This window comes from Megalobrama amblycephala, linkage group LG5, assembly GCF_018812025.1.
Source record: "Megalobrama amblycephala isolate DHTTF-2021 linkage group LG5, ASM1881202v1, whole genome shotgun sequence".
NCBI lineage: Eukaryota > Metazoa > Chordata > Actinopteri > Cypriniformes > Xenocyprididae > Megalobrama > Megalobrama amblycephala.
The window spans coordinates 22,106,754-22,125,480 of NC_063048.1; the positions used below are offsets into that span (position 1 = coordinate 22,106,754).

Genomic DNA, 18,727 nt, shown 5'->3' on the forward strand with positions numbered 1-18,727 from the left:
ATGTTTCTTGAGCACCAAATCAGCATATTAAAATGATTTCTGAAGGATCATGTGACACTGAAGACTGGAGTAATGATGCTGAAAATTCAGCTTTGACATCACAGAAATAAATTATATTTATTTTCAAATGAAAACCAGTTATTTTAATTTGAAATAATATTTCACAAAGTGAAATATAGAGTATATACAAAAATATACTGTATATACAAATATACAGTTGCTTGTTTTACTGTATATTTGATCAAATAAGTGCTTTGGTACGCATAAGAGACTTTTTTCAAAAATATTACAAAATCTTGCAAAACCCCAAACGTTTGAATGATAATGTATTCTTTCTTTTGTTTGTTTAGCATTTAAACAATGACAGCAAATTTCAGCTAGAAATCTCATTTCAAATTTAAACTGTAATAATATAATATAATATAATATAATATAATATAATATAATATAATATAATATAATATAATAATGTTTTAAAGATCTGCCTTTGTCTCCAGTCTGTCTATGTATTGTTCAACAATGCTGTCATTTATTAAGCAGACAGAAGTCTTTTCAAATGACTAGTGGAAGGTCACAAGTTCAAACACTCTCTTGTTAGATGTTAATTTACTAAAGGAAAATGCTAATGTACAATCTGTCCGTGCAGAGTGGTATCCATGCCTATTTGTGAATTATATAGACACTGATTTGTTTTCATGGAAATTTCTTTAAGTCAACATACTAACATCTATGTGCTATGTGTGTTTGTTTGTGTTAAAAGAAAAAGAGATGTTAGTAAAAAGGAATATGTATGAATATTTTTCATGTCATTGTGTGAGAGGTTAATGATCTACATCAGAGCAGTGAATAAATAGACTTATTGTTGGACGAGCTCAAGTCCATATCGTCCTCATTGTTTCTTTTGAGCCACATCAGAAGATTTGGTCAGCAAAGATGAAGTTTGAGAACCTGTTGGCTGAGGTTGGGGGGTTTGGAAAATACCAGATCAGTATCATCGCCCTTTTGGTGATTCCAAGAGTCACACTGCCGTTTCACTTCCTTTTAAACAACTTTATCGCTGCTATCCCGTCTCATCACTGTGACATCAGCTCTCTGGATGCTTACGGGATCCTTGGGAATCTGAGTCGAGAAGAGAGAATGACCGTCAGTATTCCTGTACAGGAGGACGGGACTCCTGCTTCCTGTCACATGTTCTCCCATCCTCAGTTCCACCTGCTGATGAACTCCTCCAGCAGCACAGAACTTCCTGTAGTGGAGTGTCAGAATGGATGGGAGTTTGACAACAGCACATTTAAATCAGCATTGGCTACTGAGGTAATTCACTTTATATTCAAATGATTTTATAACTATATACTTTAGTTTTAAGATTTAAATTTCACAGTCATTCACAGTCTAAAAAATGTTAAAGCTGAATTGTGTGGGTTTTTTATTATTATTTTTATTGTTAAAATTCAGAGAAAATGATATAAGCCATTTTTGGGGTTGATTTCCCCAAGTTGGCTCGACCAATGGCATGAGTTTGGGGAGGGACTTTTTGTTTCTCTGGCCAATGGCAGGTGAGGGGAGTGTTTAAATTCAGTTTGAAGATGATAGTAGTGCAAAAATTACATACTTCAGCTTGACATGTCAAAACATGACAAAAACAAGTTTTGAATAAAGAAGAATTGTACATCTGAAATAGACATTAAGCAGAAATACACCACTGATCAATAGGAAAAGTATATCTCGCTGATACCATATATGTCCCTCTTTCAGTTTGAATTGGTGTGCGACAAGAAAGGTCTGAATAAAGCCACAGCCACCATCTTCTTTGTTGGTGTGATGGTTGGAGCAGCCATTTTTGGCTGGCTGAGTGACAGGTGAGACTTAAGATTTAGATCTTGGCCTTCAAGAGGTGAAATAAATGCCACATAATCATAAGTTCAAGTACTGTTTTGAAAAAGCTACTCCACAAACTACAAACAAAAAGTATCTACAGTACAGTCCAAAAGTTTGGAACCACTAAGATTTTTTATGTTTTTAAAAGAAGTTTCGTCTGCTCACCAAGGCTACATTATTTAATTAAAAATACAGTAAAAAACAGTAATATTGTGAAATATTATTACAATTTAAAATAACTGTGTACTATTTAAATATATTTGACAAAGTAATTTATTCCTGTGATGCAAAGCTGAATTTTCAGCATCGTTACTCCAGTCTTCAGTGTCACATGATCCTTCAGAAATCATTCTAATATGCTGATTTGCTGCTCAATAAACATTTATGATTATTTTCAATGTTGAAAACAGTTGTGTACTTTTTTTTTCAGGATTCCTTGATGAATAGAAAGTTCAAAAGAACAGCATTTATCTGAAATACAAAGCTTCTGTAGCATTATACACTACCGTTCAAAAGTTTGGGGTCAGTAAGAATTTTTATTTTTATTTTTTTGAAAATAAATTAAAGAAATGAATACTTTTATTCAGCAAGGATGCATTAAATCAATCAAAAGTGGCAGTAAAGACATTTACAATGTTACAAAAGATTAGATTTCAGATAAACACTGTTCTTTTGAACTTTCTATTCATCAAATAATCCTGAAAAAAAATATTGTACACAAATATTTTGTACAATTGTACACATTAAATGTTTATTGAGCAGCAGATCAGCATATTAGAATGATTTCTGAAGGATCATGTGACACTGAAGACTGGAGTAATGATGCTGAAAATTCAGCTTTGCCATCACAGGAATAAATTACTTTGTGAAATATATTCAAATAGAAAACAGTTATTTTAAATTGTAATAATATTTCACAATATTACTGTTTTTTACTGTATTTTTAATTAAATAAATGTAGCCTTGGTGAGCAGACAAAACTTCTTTTAAAAACATTAAAAATCTTAGTGGTTCCAAACTTTTGGACTGTACTGTATGTACATTAAAGTTAGTTGAATATTTATAAACATATATTGTGAGTTAACAATGTTTATAAATAAACATGCCCTAAAAGTTTAATCAGAGACAATTTGCACAAACACAATTTATGCAATAAAAATACTTTATTTAACATATTGAGTTAAATGAAAATCTAGATAAATTGAAGGAATTCAAATGTCATTTACATACTTGACGGAATGAATCATCCGTTTAGGTGACAGCGTTGTTTCCTTATTAAAGCTAATAAAAAAGCGTTTGGTCGCTTAACGCTGCTCATTAGAAAAAGTAACTTGTTCTGGAAAAGCTACACTACTTTAAAAGCAGCTGAACTACTGTCAGGCTGCTGAAAAACGTAATTGGTGGCTTTTTTATGTTAGTTAGCTACTCCACACTGTACTTGTCCCAGACAGCAACATAGTGTGGCCCAGATCCGGCCCACATCAGTACATGTGAACTGTACACAAACAGAACCAGATGTGGGCCAGATCTGGGCCGACACTATATTGCTGTCAGGGGTGGTATATCTCATGGGTTCTGTTTATCTAATTCCAGATACGGTAGGAAACGAATGCTGCTGATGTCATACCTGATATCCATTTCATTTGCGGTGGCCAGTGCATTCTCTCAGTCCTTCATCATGTTTGCTATAACTAGGTTCTTTACTGGGATGGGCCTTACAGGCATCAGCATAATCTCCTATGTCCTGTGTGAGTGCTCTACATATCTGGATATGGGTGACTAATTAATATGTATCACAACTACCATTACTTCACAATTATGCAGCGACTCGGCAGTCTTTAACAAATCAATTGAATGAATGAATGAATGAATGAACAAACTAATGTTTCAATGAATCACTCATAAAGACAGTCGCTGTGTCCGAATATGCTTACTTCCATATTTTATAGTATGTGAATACAGTGTGGCAAAAGAAAGTAGTATATCTGAATTTGAAAAACAGTAGGCGAAAGCATGCGGATGACTTACTACTCCTGCTGAGATTCTGGAGTGTGCATTCGATTGCCGCTTTAGTATTCCTTGAAGCCACAGAGGAGTTGTAAAGTAAGTTTCAAATGTATGTTTGAAATGAAATGTAGTACCAACTAGACAGTATGAGATTTCAGACGCAGCTTGACACTTGTTTAGTATCTGAATGAAGTAGTGTTTTTGAACAGATCGGTTGAATGAATGATTCAACGACTTGTTTTGTTCCTGTATGAATCAGTGTTTTGAATGAATGGATTGAATGGCTCACTCATAAAGAAAGGCACTTTACCGGTGTAAAGATATAACAGAAAGTCACTTAAAGGTCTTCATCACTAATGCATAGACTTACCGTCTATTTTAAATAATAAAACTTTATTATTATTGTTCACCAGGCGTAGAATGGGCTGATATTGCACACAGAACGATTGCTGGAGTTTTGATCAGTCTGGACTGGTCTATCAGCACTATGATATTGCCTGGCATTGCTTATCTCGTCAATGGCTGGAGGCCTCTGATCATCACGGTAACAGCTCCCCTCGGACTGGCAGTAATCACATGGAGGTAAGATATCACTATGATTGATTCTTTTGTCCAGTTTTCCCAAATCACATATTTCTTGTCTGCTAGGTGGATGCCAGAGTCAGCACGATGGCTCATAGCCAGTGGACGATTTGAAGAGGCCCATCATTATCTGAGCAAATGTGCCTCAGCCAATAACAGACAGCACAACCTCAGAGATATCAAACCAGAGGTAACATTATAATATTTGACAATGACAAAGAGATAACATTTTCAGCATTTTCCTAAAGCTTTTGAGAACATGACTTTTCAGACCCTTGCTAATGTTATAATTGCTGAGGACAGAGGTGACAAGAAGTACTCGTATCTGGATCTTGTGAGGTCTTCTAATATGAGGAAACTGGCTCTGCTTACAGGAATCACTTGGTGGGAATGTTTTGTCTAGATTATAAACTTCATAATTTTGGTTTACACTTCAAATTCTAAGAGAAGATATTGAGATCAATTATTTTTGCAGGTTCGGAGTGGCATTCACTTACTACGGCATCAGTTTGAACATCAGTGGCTTCGGGCTGAACCTGTACCTCACTCAGTTTATTTATGGTGCCATAGAGATGCCATCAAAACTGGTGGCATATATGTGTCTTGATAAACTAGGCCGCAGGTACAGTCAGGCGGGCACATTGATTACAACAGGAGTCTGCACTGGCATCACTGTCCTCATTCCCAGAGGTAAAGGATAGAGAACAATCATTTATTAGGATGCCACAATCATGTGTGACTGTCAATGTTTGTTTTATTTAGTTTATTCAATTACAGACCAGCCATTTATCATGTTCTTGTGATCATGAGTCTGGCATTTCAGTGAATTTAATATATGAATGTTTTGTATTTACATGTCGGTCATTCATTATGACGTCACAATCATGTGCCTGACTTTTCAGTCCATTTTTAAATGAATGAACCAAAATTCATTGGAATGTCATTCACAGTAATAAAAGACTGAATGTAGTTACGTAAAAGTCATCCATTGTGACATCACAGTCATATGTTTAGCATGTCAATTATTTTAACATCTTAAATGGTAGAGTCAGCATGAAATGGAGGTTGTGATAGCCGATAACAGAGAAGATATGTCGCTGCAAGAGGGAGGGAAAGTTATTTTGATTAAAGAATAAAAAGGCTTGTGATTAAAAAAAAATATATATAATAATAATGATGATGTGCACGGATAAATCATTTATAAGAAATACTGCTGTGTTCTTTAAAAAAAGAATTTTGATTTCATGGTGACTTTAACAGGGTTTTGATGTCAGAATCATTTGTCAAGTTAACATTGAAGTGTGTATTTTTTCTAGTGTTAAAATCCCAGTTTAGTATGCACAGGCAACTGTGTAAAAGTAAACCTGATTCCCTCACAATGTACAACACAATCAAAACATTGCTCTGTTGATTTGAGTGTACTAACAAGCTTTTGCAGGTTATTATGGCCCCTGCTGATAAATGTTGTGATTACATGAAAAGCATTTTTCTCCAGTTTATACCAAGTAGCTATGGAAGCCCGTTTCTGCCACAAAAAAAAAAAAAAGCCACAAAAAAAAAAAAAGATTAATTGCGACTTTTTATCTCAGAATTCTGACTTTTTAACTCGCAATTGCGACTTTATATCTCACAATTGCGAGTTATAAAGTCAGAATTCTGAGATATAAAGTCGCAATTGCGTGATATAAAGTCAGAAATCTGAGATATAAAGTCGCAATTGCGAGTTATAAAGTCAGAATTCTGAGATATAAAGTCGCAATTGCGTGATATGAAGTCAGAATTGCGAGATATAAAGTCACAATTGCGAGTTATAAAGTCAGAATTCTGAGATATAAAGTCGCAATTGCGAGTTATAAAGTCAGAATTGCGAGATATAAAGTCGCAATTGCGAGTTATAAAGTCAGAATTCTGAGATATAAAGTCGCAATTGCGTGATATAAAGTCAGAATTCTGAGATACAAAGTCGCAATTGCGAGTTATAAAGTCAGAATTCTGAGATATAAAGTCGCAATTGCGAGTTATAAAATCAGAATTCTGAGATATAAAGTCGCAATTGCGTGATATAAAGTCAGAATTGCGAGATATAAAGTCACAATTGCGAGTTATAAAGTCAGAATTCTGAGATATAAAGTCGCAATTGCGTGATATAAAGTCAGAATTCTGAGATACAAAGTCGCAATTGCGAGTTATAAAGTCAGAATTCTGAGATATAAAGTCGCAATTGCGAGTTATAAAATCAGAATTCTGAGATATAAAGTCGCAATTGCGTGATATAAAGTCAGAATTGCGAGATATAAAGTCACAATTGCGAGTTATAAAGTCAGAATTCTGAGATATAAAGTCGCAATTGCGTGATATAAAGTCAGAAATCTGAGATATAAAGTCGCAATTGCGAGTTATAAAGTCAGAATTCTGAGATATAAAGTCGCAATTGCGTGATATAAAGTCAGAATTGCGAGATATAAAGTCACAATTGCGAGTTATAAAGTCAGAATTCTGAGATATAAAGTCGCAATTGCGAGTTATAAAGTCAGAATTGCGAGATATAAAGTCGCAATTGCGAGTTATAAAGTCAGAATTCTGAGATATAAAGTCGCAATTGCGTGATATAAAGTCAGAATCGCGAGATATAAAGTCACAATTGCGTGATATAAAGTCAGAATTCTGAGATATAAAGTCACAATTGCGAGTTATAAAGTCAGAATTCTGAGATATAAGGTCGCAATTGCGAGTTATAAAGTCAGAATTCTGAGATATAAAGTCGCAATTGCGAGTTATAAAGTCAGAATTCTGAGAAATAAAGTCGCAATTGCGTGATATAAAGTCAGAATTCTGAGATATAAAGTCGCAATTGCGTGATATAAAGTCAGAATTCTGAGATACAAAGTCGCAATTGCGAGTTATAAAGTCAGAATTCTGAGATATAAAGTCGCAATTGCGAGTTATAAAATCAGAATTCTGAGATATAAAGTCGCAATTGCGTGATATAAAGTCAGAATTGCGAGATATAAAGTCACAATTGCAAGTTATAAAGTCAGAATTCTGAGATATAAAGTCGCAATTGCGTGATATAAAGTCAGAAATCTGAGATATAAAGTCGCAATTGCGAGTTATAAAGTCAGAATTCTGAGATATAAAGTCGCAATTGCGTGATATAAAGTCAGAATTGCGAGATATAAAGTCACAATTGCGAGTTATAAAGTCAGAATTCTGAGATATAAAGTCGCAATTGCGAGTTATAAAGTCAGAATTGCGAGATATAAAGTCACAATTGCGAGTTATAAAGTCAGAATTCTGAGAAATAAAGTCGCAATTGCGTGATATAAAGTCAGAATTCTGAGATATAAAGTCGCAATTGCGTGATATAAAGTCAGAATTCTGAGATATAAAGTCGCAATTGCGAGTTATAAAGTCAGAATTCTGAGATATAAAGTCGCAATTGCGAGTTATAAAATCAGAATTCTGAGATATAAAGTCGCAATTGCGTGTTATAAAGTCAGAATTGCGAGATATAAAGTCACAATTGCGAGTTATAAAGTCAGAATTCTGAGATATAAAGTCGCAATTGCGTGATATAAAGTCAGAAATCTGAGATATAAAGTCGCAATTGCGAGTTATAAAGTCAGAATTCTGAGATATAAAGTCGCAATTGCGTGATATAAAGTCAGAATTGCAAGATATAAAGTCACAATTGCGAGTTATAAAGTCAGAATTCTGAGATATAAAGTCGCAATTGCGTGATATAAAGTCAGAATTGCGAGATATAAAGTCACAATTGCGTGATATAAAGTCAGAATTGCGAGATATAAAGTCGCAATTGTGTGATATAAAGTCAGAATTCTGAGATATAAAGTCGCAATTGCGTGATATAAAGTCAGAATTCTGAGATATAAAGTCGCAATTGCGTGATATAAAGTCAGAATTCTGAGATATAAAGTCGCAATTGCGTGATATAAAGTCAGAATTGCGAGATATAAAGTCGCAATTGCGTGATATAAAGTCAGAATTGCGAGATATAAAGTCGCAATTGCGTGATATAAAGTCAGAATTCTGAGATATAAAGTCGCAATTGCGTGATATAATGTCAGAATTCTGAGATATGAAGTCGCAATTGCGTGATATAAAGTCAGAATTCTGAGATATAAAGTTGCAATTGCATGATATAAAGTCAGAATTGCGAGATATAATGTCGCAGTTGTGTGATATTATAAAGTCAGAATTCTGAGATATAAAGTCGCATATCTCAGAATTCTGACTTTATAACTCACAATTGTGAGATATAAACACGCAATTGCGAGTTAAAAAGTCAGAATTCTGAGATAAAAAGTTGCAATTAATCTTTTTTTTTTAGTGGCCCCTTTTTTTTAGTGGCATTTTTTTTTTTTTTTGTGGCGGAAACGGGCTTCCATAAGTAGCTATATATTTAATAAAATATAAAAGAAATGAATAATAAAATACATTTTCCTGTGGCTCTGAAAATATTAGTTAGATTTCAGTTACACATTTCAGTCATCATTTATGGCACAGACATTTCACACTGAACTTCACCTTTAAAGGAGTTAAATTCTCCAGCTGTCTCTGTGTTTGTCTCCAGATTTGTGGGTGCCTCGTACAGTCATTGCTGTGCTGGGTAAAGGATTCTCAGAGGCCTCCTTCACATGTGTTTTCCTCTATACCACTGAGCTGTACCCGACTGTGTTACGGTCAGTTGTTATCATTTGCAAATCCTCTTATTGTTTGTGCATAATAAAACACAATATTAACTGAAATTTGGGGTAATAACATTCTATCTCTTCTGACCATAGGCAGAACGGATTAGGCTATAGTTCATTTGTTGGTCGTGTTGGTGTCTCTTTAGCACCTCTTGTGAGCCTCTTGGATGAGGTCTGGCTCCCTCTGCCACAGGTCCTGTTTTGCTCTGTAGCCATCATTGCAGGCCTCCTTGTTCTGCTCCTCCCTGAGACCCACAATGTGCGGCTTCCTGAGACTATTGAGGATATCGAGAAAACTAGGTGATTAATCATTTACTACTACTAATAGTATGTTTTATTTTTATTTTTTATTAAACAATTAATCACATAAGATAATAAAATGATTGTGATCATCAAATACCTTAAAGAAACTAAATACAAAAATATAAAATACATATTTTTGTTTAGTTAACTTAAACCACTATGTTTTTTACCCAGGAAAAGATCAGTGTGTTCACAACTTGAGTATCAGCTTGGAAAGGAGCCCTTCAAGGAGACAAAATGAATCTAACCTGCAGAGAAGATGAATCTAATAAAAATCTAATTCATCATTGAATTGTCTTGGTCTTTATTTTTAATAACTTACTCTTGTGACAATCTACAAAACCTTTTCCTGTATATAAACTCAGCAAAAAAGAAAAAGAAAAAAAGAAACACCTTTTTACACTGAAAGTGGAAGCCCACGTAGAAGGCGACGTTCTTAGGACCTGGCGCAACGTTCCCTAAAAGTTCTCTAACTGTGACAAAAATTCCGAACCTTTACAGAACATTCGGGACGTTCCTAAAACGTCCTCTTTTGGTAATGAAAGTGCTGCAGTTTAAGGTTCCTTATATGACTTTAGGGGGACGTTCCATTTTGGTTATTTTATGTTCAAAAAAGAATGTTACAAAGAGGACATTTGGGACATTAACAGAACATTCCCAAACAGGTCCTCTGTTGGTCATTTAATAACGTTCCCGATATGAGTTTAGGGGGACGTTCTATTTTGGTTATTTTATGGTCACGCAAGAACGTTACGAAGAGGACATTTGGGAAGTTATCAGAACATCCTATAGTAATAGTCCCTTAAACATTCCCAGAATGTTCTGAATGTTCCCTGAAGGTCCACCAAATAACGTTCCCCAAACCTTAAAGAGAATGTTGCAATTTTATGTGACTATAAAATTAACCAAATTGGAACATCCCCCTACAGTCATATAACGAACCTTAAACTGCAACACTTTCTATACCAAAAGAGGACGTTTTATGTCCCAAATGTTCTGTAAAGGTTCAGAATTAGAGAACTTTTAGGCAAAGTTGCGCGAGGAGAAAATAATAACGTTTGAAGTCACCATTATGGAGGTGAGCGTTTGCTTTAGATGGGCTCTTGATTGCTGACTTTTTAATATTAGGTTTTTTTTCTGGCTGCTTTAACTGTATTTCCAAAACATGCTTGTTTTAACAAAAATGCAAGAGAAAGTCTGATGACATCAGATGAATTGGATTATTTAGTGATGATTATTCAGTCATCATGGAGTGTCCCGATTCTCTCCAGAGTCTAAATGATGAGTGTATTAACTGTTAGTTTTCCACTAATCAACACTTAGTGGTTTTATTTTTATTTTTTTGTAACAAATGTACTTTAGAATCACACAGTTACAACAATTGGACAAGTCAAGGGTCAGGAGCCCAACTAAAGCAAGTGCTTACCTCCATAACGGTGACATTTATACATTTTGATAAAGCATCAAGATTTGAATGAAAGAAATTAAAGAAATAAAGTCAGAGTGGTTTGTAATAAGTGAAGATGCAGAGATCTAGAGATCTGTTAGTGTTTAATGTTCTGTTTCTGTTATTATCTGAGATTTGTGAGGTCACCATTGTGCTGGAGAGTAGCGCCTGTGCTTCAGTCAGTGGTGATCCAGAAACACTGATGTTCTGCTGCATGTTGCTTTATTTAAAGACAATAACTGTGTAGTTGCTGATGCTATGATACAGCAGACATTAGCTCATGCATGTGCTCTTGTCACTTACTGCAAGAGATCTGCGTTTTAAAGAAAAGGTTTCATAATATTAATCCAAGAATTACCTGTAAAGAGCTTTCTTGTTTTTTGTAAGGCATACAAAATGTAAACAAAAAATTAGTTTTTGCTTGAACAGCCACTTTTGTTAGTCAATTTAGCTCTAATTTTCAATTAAAATTTTTTGATAAGGGCAGCAGGGACATTCTGAAAACATTTCCAAATAAAGTATGGTTCCCTAAATGTTCAGAGAACATCCTGAATGTTCTGTGAAGGTCCGCCAAACAACGTCCCCCAAACCTTAAAAGAACTCCACATCATGACCGTCTGTGAACGTACTGGGAACGTTACTAGGCAACGTCCTTAACACCAGGGGCATTCTGAGAATGTTCTGGGAACGTAAAATTTCTAGCGGGGAGGACGTTTCTCTCTCTCTCTCTTTTTTTTTTTTTTTTTTTTTGCTGAGTTTATATACAATGCTGTTCAAACATTTAAGGTTGGTTTTAAGTCTCTTATGCATAAGCTGTATTTATTGGATGAAAAAATACAGTGAAAACAACAGTTTAGTAAATATTAGTATTAATATTACAATTTAAAATATTTTTTTGTATTTTAATATATTTTTAAAATATAATTTATTCCTTACTCCAGTCTTCAGTGTCAAACAATCCTTTAGAGAACGCTAAAAAAAAAAAGATAAATTAAATGTTTTAAAGCTTTACGCAATTAAATTAATAGTAAAATTCCATCAAATTGAATTGAATAATCTTTATGGAATTTAATTGAATAATTGAACAATCCTTAATCAGTTATTAGGTTAAATTGCTTAAGGATTATTTAATTCAATTTGATGGAATTTTACTATTAATTGCATAAATCATTAAAAAAAAAAATCTTCTTTTTTTTGAGTGAATGTTCTGAAATGCTAATTTGCTGCTCAAGAAGCATTACTTTTCATTGTTGAAAACACTTGCACTGTTATTATATTAAGATTTTGTGGAAAAAGACAGCATTTATTTGGAATAGAAATCCAACATAAATGTCTTGTAGGATAAATGCTTTTTGATCAATTTAATGCATTCTTGCTGAATAAAATTCATGTTAGATAAGCAATGCCAGTTTAGTGAACAGACTATGACTGCCTAAGAATGTGAAAGAAGCAGTTAATCTGTGTCTGAGGGCAAAGTTAGCATAAGCTCAGAATGACAAAGCAAGAATTAACTTCTTTTGTAAAATGACAATAAAGTTTCAACCAAAGGGTTTAATTTTTACAAATGTTCCACAGAGCTTTAGACATCCCCCTGTTAACCATTTTCTTCCCTTAGAGTGTTCTGACTGTGAGATATGAACCAAATGGCCAGGTGAGACAGGTTCACAACCAGGTGAAGCACAACAGAGCGCAAAGATGAAGTTTGAAGATCTTCTCTCAGAAATTAATGGATTTGGAAGGTTCCAGAAGATGGTCCTGATGATCAATTTCTTTGGACGATTCAGTCTCGCCTGTCATTTCCTGTTAGGCAACTTTATTGCTGTCATCCCATCTCACCACTGTGATAGCTCTCTGGATGCTGACGGGATCCTTGGGAATCTGAGTCGAGAAGAGAGAATGACTGTCAGTATTCCTACACAGGAGGACGGGACTCCTGCTTCCTGTCACATGTTCTCCCATCCTCAATTCCACCTGCTGATGAACTCCTCCAGCAGCACAGAACTTCCTGTAGTGGAGTGTCAGAATGGATGGGAGTTTGACAACAGCACATTCATCAGCACTCTCGCCACACAGGTGAAACTCTTGCTTTTTATGTATTGCTGATTTATTGTACCTTATTCTAGTTGTGGCCTTTCTCTCTCTCTTGTGTGTTCAGTGGGATTTAGTGTGTGACAACAGAGCACTGAGCAGATTGACAACCACCATCTTCTTCATTGGAGTCATGCTTGGAGCAGCTGCTTTCGGGAGCCTGAGTGCAATGTTGGTCCAACTAAACTGGTTCAATAAGTGTTCAAACAAATCATTGATATGTGTTCTTACCATCTCAAAATTATTCTACACAGGTATGGGCGTAAGCCAATGTTGCTGTTGTCGCACATATTGGGAATGGGTTTTGGATTGTGTAGTGCTTTTTCGTCTTCCTTCGTCATGTTTGCAGTACTGAGATTCTTCACTGGATTCACCATTACTGGCAGTGTCATCATCTCCACTGTACTGAGTGAGGACCCCTTTCTTTTTAAAAATGGTTTTGTTTTTCTAGTGGTTGTGGTTCTAATATTTCTAAAATGAAGATGTGTCACTGTAAGTTATGAGTGTGTATTTGTTTTTTTGTTCATTTATTTATCAGATGTGGAGTGGGTGAGCATTGAGCACAGAAAGCTAGTAGGGGTGATTGACAGCCTATCTTGGACATTTGCCTTCATGAGCTTTTCACTGATAGCATACTTAATTCGAGACTGGAGATGGCTGACAGTTTCCATCTCATTGCCCACCATTATTGCCATAATCACTTGGTGGTGAGCATAAATAAACCAATACTAAGTAGATTGGTAGTCTGGTACATGAAATATGCCTTTTCCAAGAAAGTTCACTTACAGATCAAAACTAGTACAGTACATTCTCAAAATGAAATAATCATTACTGTGAATAATGTTATAGGTGGATTCCAGAGTCGGCTCGGTGGCTGATTGCTAATGGGAAGGCGGATAAAGCTTATAGTTATCTTCATAAATGTGCTGTCATGAACCGTAAAAAAGAAGCCACTGCTATGATAAAACCTGAGGTGAGAGAATCCAGAAAGAAATGTAAAATGTCAGTGAAAAAATATCAGCAACATATTTTTTGCAAGCAATGGAACAGTAGAGCAAAACTTTCTCCCTCATTTGTAAAGTCAGTGTAAACTGCAGTTCTGCAGATCTATACAGGTGGAGCTGGGGAAGGTGAGGGGTTTCTGAAAGCACGCTGCAGACTGCTGACAGCAAAACAATGCCAGTATTTGAATGTTTGAGCAGCAAGCTCATTGGCTGCTGGTGCCACAGCAAATAAATCAGCTGCCTATGTAGAAAACAATGTGATTGCTACAAATTGAGTTAAAGGATTAGTTCACTTTCAAAAGAAAATTACCACAAGCTTTACTCACCCTCAAGCCATAGGTGTATATAACTTTCTTCTTTCTGATTAACACAATCGGAGATATATTAAAGGATTAGTCCACTTTTAAATAAACTTTTCCTGATAATTTACTCACCCCCATGTCATCCAAGATGTCCATGTCTTTCTTTCTTCAGTCGAAAAGAAATTAAAGTTTTTGATGAAAACATTCCAGGATTATTCTCCTTATAGTAGACTTGAATGGGCACCAAACAGTTGAGGGTCAAAATTAGTTTCACTGCAGCTTCAAATTGTTCAACACGATCCCAGATGAGAAATAAGGGTCTTATCTAGTGAAACCATCGCTCATTTTCTGAAAAAAATTGAAAATTATTTAAGTTTTAACCTTAAATGCTCATCTTGAACTAGCTCTCTTCTTCTTCTTCTTCTTCTCTATTTGAATTCCAGCAGTGTAGAAACTGCTAAGTGTACTGGCCTCCACAGGCCAAAGTTTGAACTAATTGTTATATACTATTGAACTAGCATATAACAATTGGATATAACATACTATTGCATATAACACATACTATTGCATATAACAATTAGTTCAAACTTTGGCCTGTGGAGGGCAGTAATACACTTAGCAGTTTCTACACTGCTGAAATTCAAATAGAGAAGAAGAAGAAGAGAGCTAGTTCAAGATGAGCATTTCTGCTTAAAACTTATATAATTTTCAATTTTTTTCAGAAAATGAGCAGTGGTTTCACTAGATAAGACCCTTATTTCTCATCTGGGATCGTGTTGAACAATTTGAAGCTGCAGTGAAACTAATTTTGACCCTCAACTGTTTGGTGCCCATTCAAGTCTACTATAAGGAGAATAATCCTGGAATGTTTTCATCAAAAACTTTAATTTCTTTTCGACTGAAGAAAGAAAGACATGGACATCTTGGATGACATGGGGGTGAGTAAATTATCAGGAAAAGTTTATTTAAAAGTGAACTAATCCTTTAATAAATATCCTGAAGCATCCAAACTTTATAATGGCAGTGAGCGAGGATCAACAAGTATGAGCTGAAGAAAAAGTCTCCATCCATATCCATCCATCATAAACGTACTCCACACGGGTCCGGATGGTTAATAAAGGTCTTCTGAAGCGAAGCAATGTGTTTGTGTAAAAAAAAAAAAAATCCATATTTAACAAGTTATGAAGTAAAATATCTAGCTTCCGCCAGAAGCTAGATATTTTACTCTATAGCTTGTTAAATATGGATATTTTTTTACACAAATGCATAGCTTCGCTTCAGAAGACCTTTATTAACCCCCTGGAGCCATGTGGAGCACATGTTTATGATGGATGGATGTGGATGGAAGCACTTTCTTCAGCTCATACTTGTTAATCACTGCTTTTATAAAGCTTGGATGCGTCAGGATATTTATTAATATTTCTCCGATTGTTTTCATCAGAAAGAAGAAAGTCATATACACCTAGGATGGCTTGAGAGTGAGTAAAGCTTGGGGTAATTTTCATTTGAAAGTGAAATAATCCTTTAAGGATCTATCAGCCTGCACCATCTAGAGTTTCATACCAGAACTTTGTATTTTGTAATATATTTTACTTTTAAAATGGGATGTATTTCTAAGTGTAAAAACATTAAAGACGTAAGATAACAGAAAAAGCAACAGATCTTTTTTTTTTTTTTTTGTATTGTGACGTACATCTGAGTGAAATGGATTATTGAAAAAGTATAAAAATGTGGGACATTTTATTTACTATATGGAGGCAGATCTGAATGCAAGATTGCAGTCGATAAGAAGGCGTCAGGTTTAATCGGACAAAAAAAGTCTGGTATACATTATCAGAGAGAAGTCTGTCGTTCCTCCAGAGGATCAAGTTATGAAAATGTTATTAAAAATTACAAGGTCAAAATGAAAAATAAAATTTATTTACAATGTTGTTAATAGGGTCAGGGTATGTGATTGTTTTAATTTTTTTTTCTTAGGCATAGTTTGCTAATATAGAATCTGAACATATTTTCTCTCTCTGTCTAGGAGTTGGGTAAAATCATAGTTACTGACAGAGGAAACAGGAAGTATTCATACCTGGATCTGATCAAGACTCCTATGATGAGGAGACTGGCTTTACTCACAGGAATCACTTGGTGTGTCAAATCACAATGACAAACACACACCACAGTGCCATTTGGTATAAGGGCATTCAGATTAATCTCATTTTGCTTCTGCTGTTTTCCACTGCCAGGTTCTCTGTCGCCACTGTTGCCTATGGAATTAGTTTCAACATTTCAAGCTTTGGACTAAATATGTACCTTACTCAGTTTGTGTATGGAGCCATTGAAATTCCTGCTAAATTGAGCATCTATTATCTGTTGGATAAGTTTGGAAGACGCATAACTCAAGCTGGATCCTTGCTACTGGTTGGAATCAGCCTCATGATTAACATATTCATACCCAAAGGTGAGACTTTTTGACGTAAAGAAGGGAATGACAATATAGGTTGATGAAAATGATTTCTCTTGCCATTCAGATAAGACAGTTGTTCGTACGGTGATTGCCGTGCTGGGAAAAGGCTGCTCCGCCACATCTTTTGGTACAGTTATTTTGTACAGCTCTGAGCTTTACCCCACTGTTTTAAGGTAGGGAAAATAACTTCATGTTCAGTTGTACTCCAGTAAAACTCTATCCAGCATCATCAACAAATTATTTATGTATTTACTGGAATGTTGTGCTGCATGTAGGCAAAATGGGATGGGCTATAACTCCTTTGTGGCGCGTCTGGGTGTGTCTGTGGCTCCTCTGATCTTGCTGTCGGATGATATATGGAGCTATTTCTCTCAAGTCATCTTGTCTTCACTTGCACTCTCTGCTGCTTTCGTGGCTTATCATCTACCAGAGACACGAGGCAGGTGTCTGCCGGAGACTATAGAGGATGTCGAGGGAATCAGGTAAGGTTATGTGGAAAAACTATCTAGTCTATTTATTGTATTTCTGGGAAACTGAACCCTTAAGCATTAACATTTGCTTCTCATCACAGGAGGGGCACTGATGGTTCACCACTACAAGATCAAAAAACAGAGGAAAAAGAAGGCAGTCGGGTGAAATGGAAAGATGATTTAATTCTCCAGAACACATAACTGTAGCAGAATTGCTTTTTTTTTAAATCCATAAAATGTCCTATTTATGTGTTATTTCATTAAAGAATTTTAAGAGAAATTTGAAGGGAGATGTTGCATGTTTTCTCGTTGTATTTGCTGTTTTAGTAAGAATTGTGTGGCATATATGGGAATATTATAGTAATAGCTCATAGGCCTTTCACACTGTCATGCTCACACCTTTATTTTGATAATAATTTATCAACATACTATAAATTGCTTTAAAGCAAAAATTGTTTGGGTTCACAGAGCGAGACCATTTTACAGGATAAATTACATTTTTAAAGTAAATTTCTACAGGACAACAAATAATTTGTTCATAGAAACGTGGTTGATAAAATCAAAGCCAAGTTTGGCACTGGTTTACTAACTTTATATGTACAGTTTAATGAAAATGCTTCATCTGGGATGATGGCGGAAGATGTTATGCAACTTAAAACTTGAGTTTACTGTTCATTAACCAGTAATCTGGAATACTGCCCTAGTGCTTAAGTGTTTATAATAAGCAGAATTTAAGTGTTTGTCTGTAGAGACAAAAATTATTGAAGTTCCTAAATGTAATTTCAGGAGGAGTGAACCCATCTAATCTTTCAATTAACTGCCGAGCATATGAGCAGCTGTACACCTTGCTCAGGCATCAGTTGATTTGGCATCACTCAACTTCCCCAGCTCCAGCAACATAATTTAGGCATTTTGCTACCATACTCATCTTCCAAGCATTAGTAGTCACACTGGGGGTTTATCTAAGCTCGAGTTGAAGCTGCTTCCGCGAGCCACTCCACTGCAGACAACAAGCCATACGTTTAACCTTAAAGGGTTAGTACACCCAAAAAGGGCAATTCTGTCATTAATTACTCACTCTCATGTCATTCCAAATCCATAGGAGTTTTGTTCATCTTTGGAAAGCAAATGAAGATCTTTTTGATGAAATCTGAGAGCTTTCTGTCTCTCCATAGACAGCCAACGCAATTGAACATTTTCTGAAGAGACACGATTGCTTTATATAATGAACAGTTTGAATTTAGTGTTTTATTCACATATAAACATTCATCAACTCACACATCAGTTGTGGTAAAAGGGAAGCTCAAGCATGTTTGCTTGATGCATGCAAGAACCAATGAGGTTCATTCTCGTGTGTTAGGCAGCACATTTGAGCTTCCACAAGAACCAATGAGGTTCATTTTCATGCAAATCTGTTCATCATAAAAAGTGATTGAGTCTCTTTATAAAATTTGTATTAAAGATAATATGGGCAAACAA

General features: G+C 35.3%; 2 protein-coding genes across 2 annotated transcripts; both read left to right on the forward strand.

Moving 5' to 3' along the window:
• The first annotated feature begins 223 nt into the window (after window positions 1–223).
• Window positions 224–9,774, forward strand: LOC125268216 (solute carrier family 22 member 7-like). Its single transcript, XM_048190290.1, has 10 exons — window positions 224–1,314; window positions 1,756–1,859; window positions 3,472–3,626; window positions 4,299–4,467; window positions 4,534–4,657; window positions 4,739–4,851; window positions 4,943–5,157; window positions 9,062–9,170; window positions 9,273–9,479; window positions 9,657–9,774. The coding sequence occupies exons 1-10, from the start codon at window positions 934–936 to the stop codon at window positions 9,721–9,723; spliced, it is 1,644 nt and encodes a 547-aa protein (XP_048046247.1). The 5' UTR covers window positions 224–933; the 3' UTR covers window positions 9,724–9,774.
• A 2,559-nt stretch (window positions 9,775–12,333) lies between these two features.
• slc22a7b.2 (solute carrier family 22 member 7b, tandem duplicate 2) lies at window positions 12,334–17,526 on the forward strand. The gene is made up of 10 exons (XM_048190292.1): window positions 12,334–13,002; window positions 13,085–13,188; window positions 13,272–13,426; window positions 13,556–13,724; window positions 13,867–13,990; window positions 16,350–16,459; window positions 16,558–16,772; window positions 16,843–16,951; window positions 17,054–17,260; window positions 17,350–17,526. The coding sequence occupies exons 1-10, from the start codon at window positions 12,625–12,627 to the stop codon at window positions 17,447–17,449; spliced, it is 1,671 nt and encodes a 556-aa protein (XP_048046249.1). The 5' UTR covers window positions 12,334–12,624; the 3' UTR covers window positions 17,450–17,526.
• The last annotated feature ends 1,201 nt before the right edge of the window (window positions 17,527–18,727 follow it).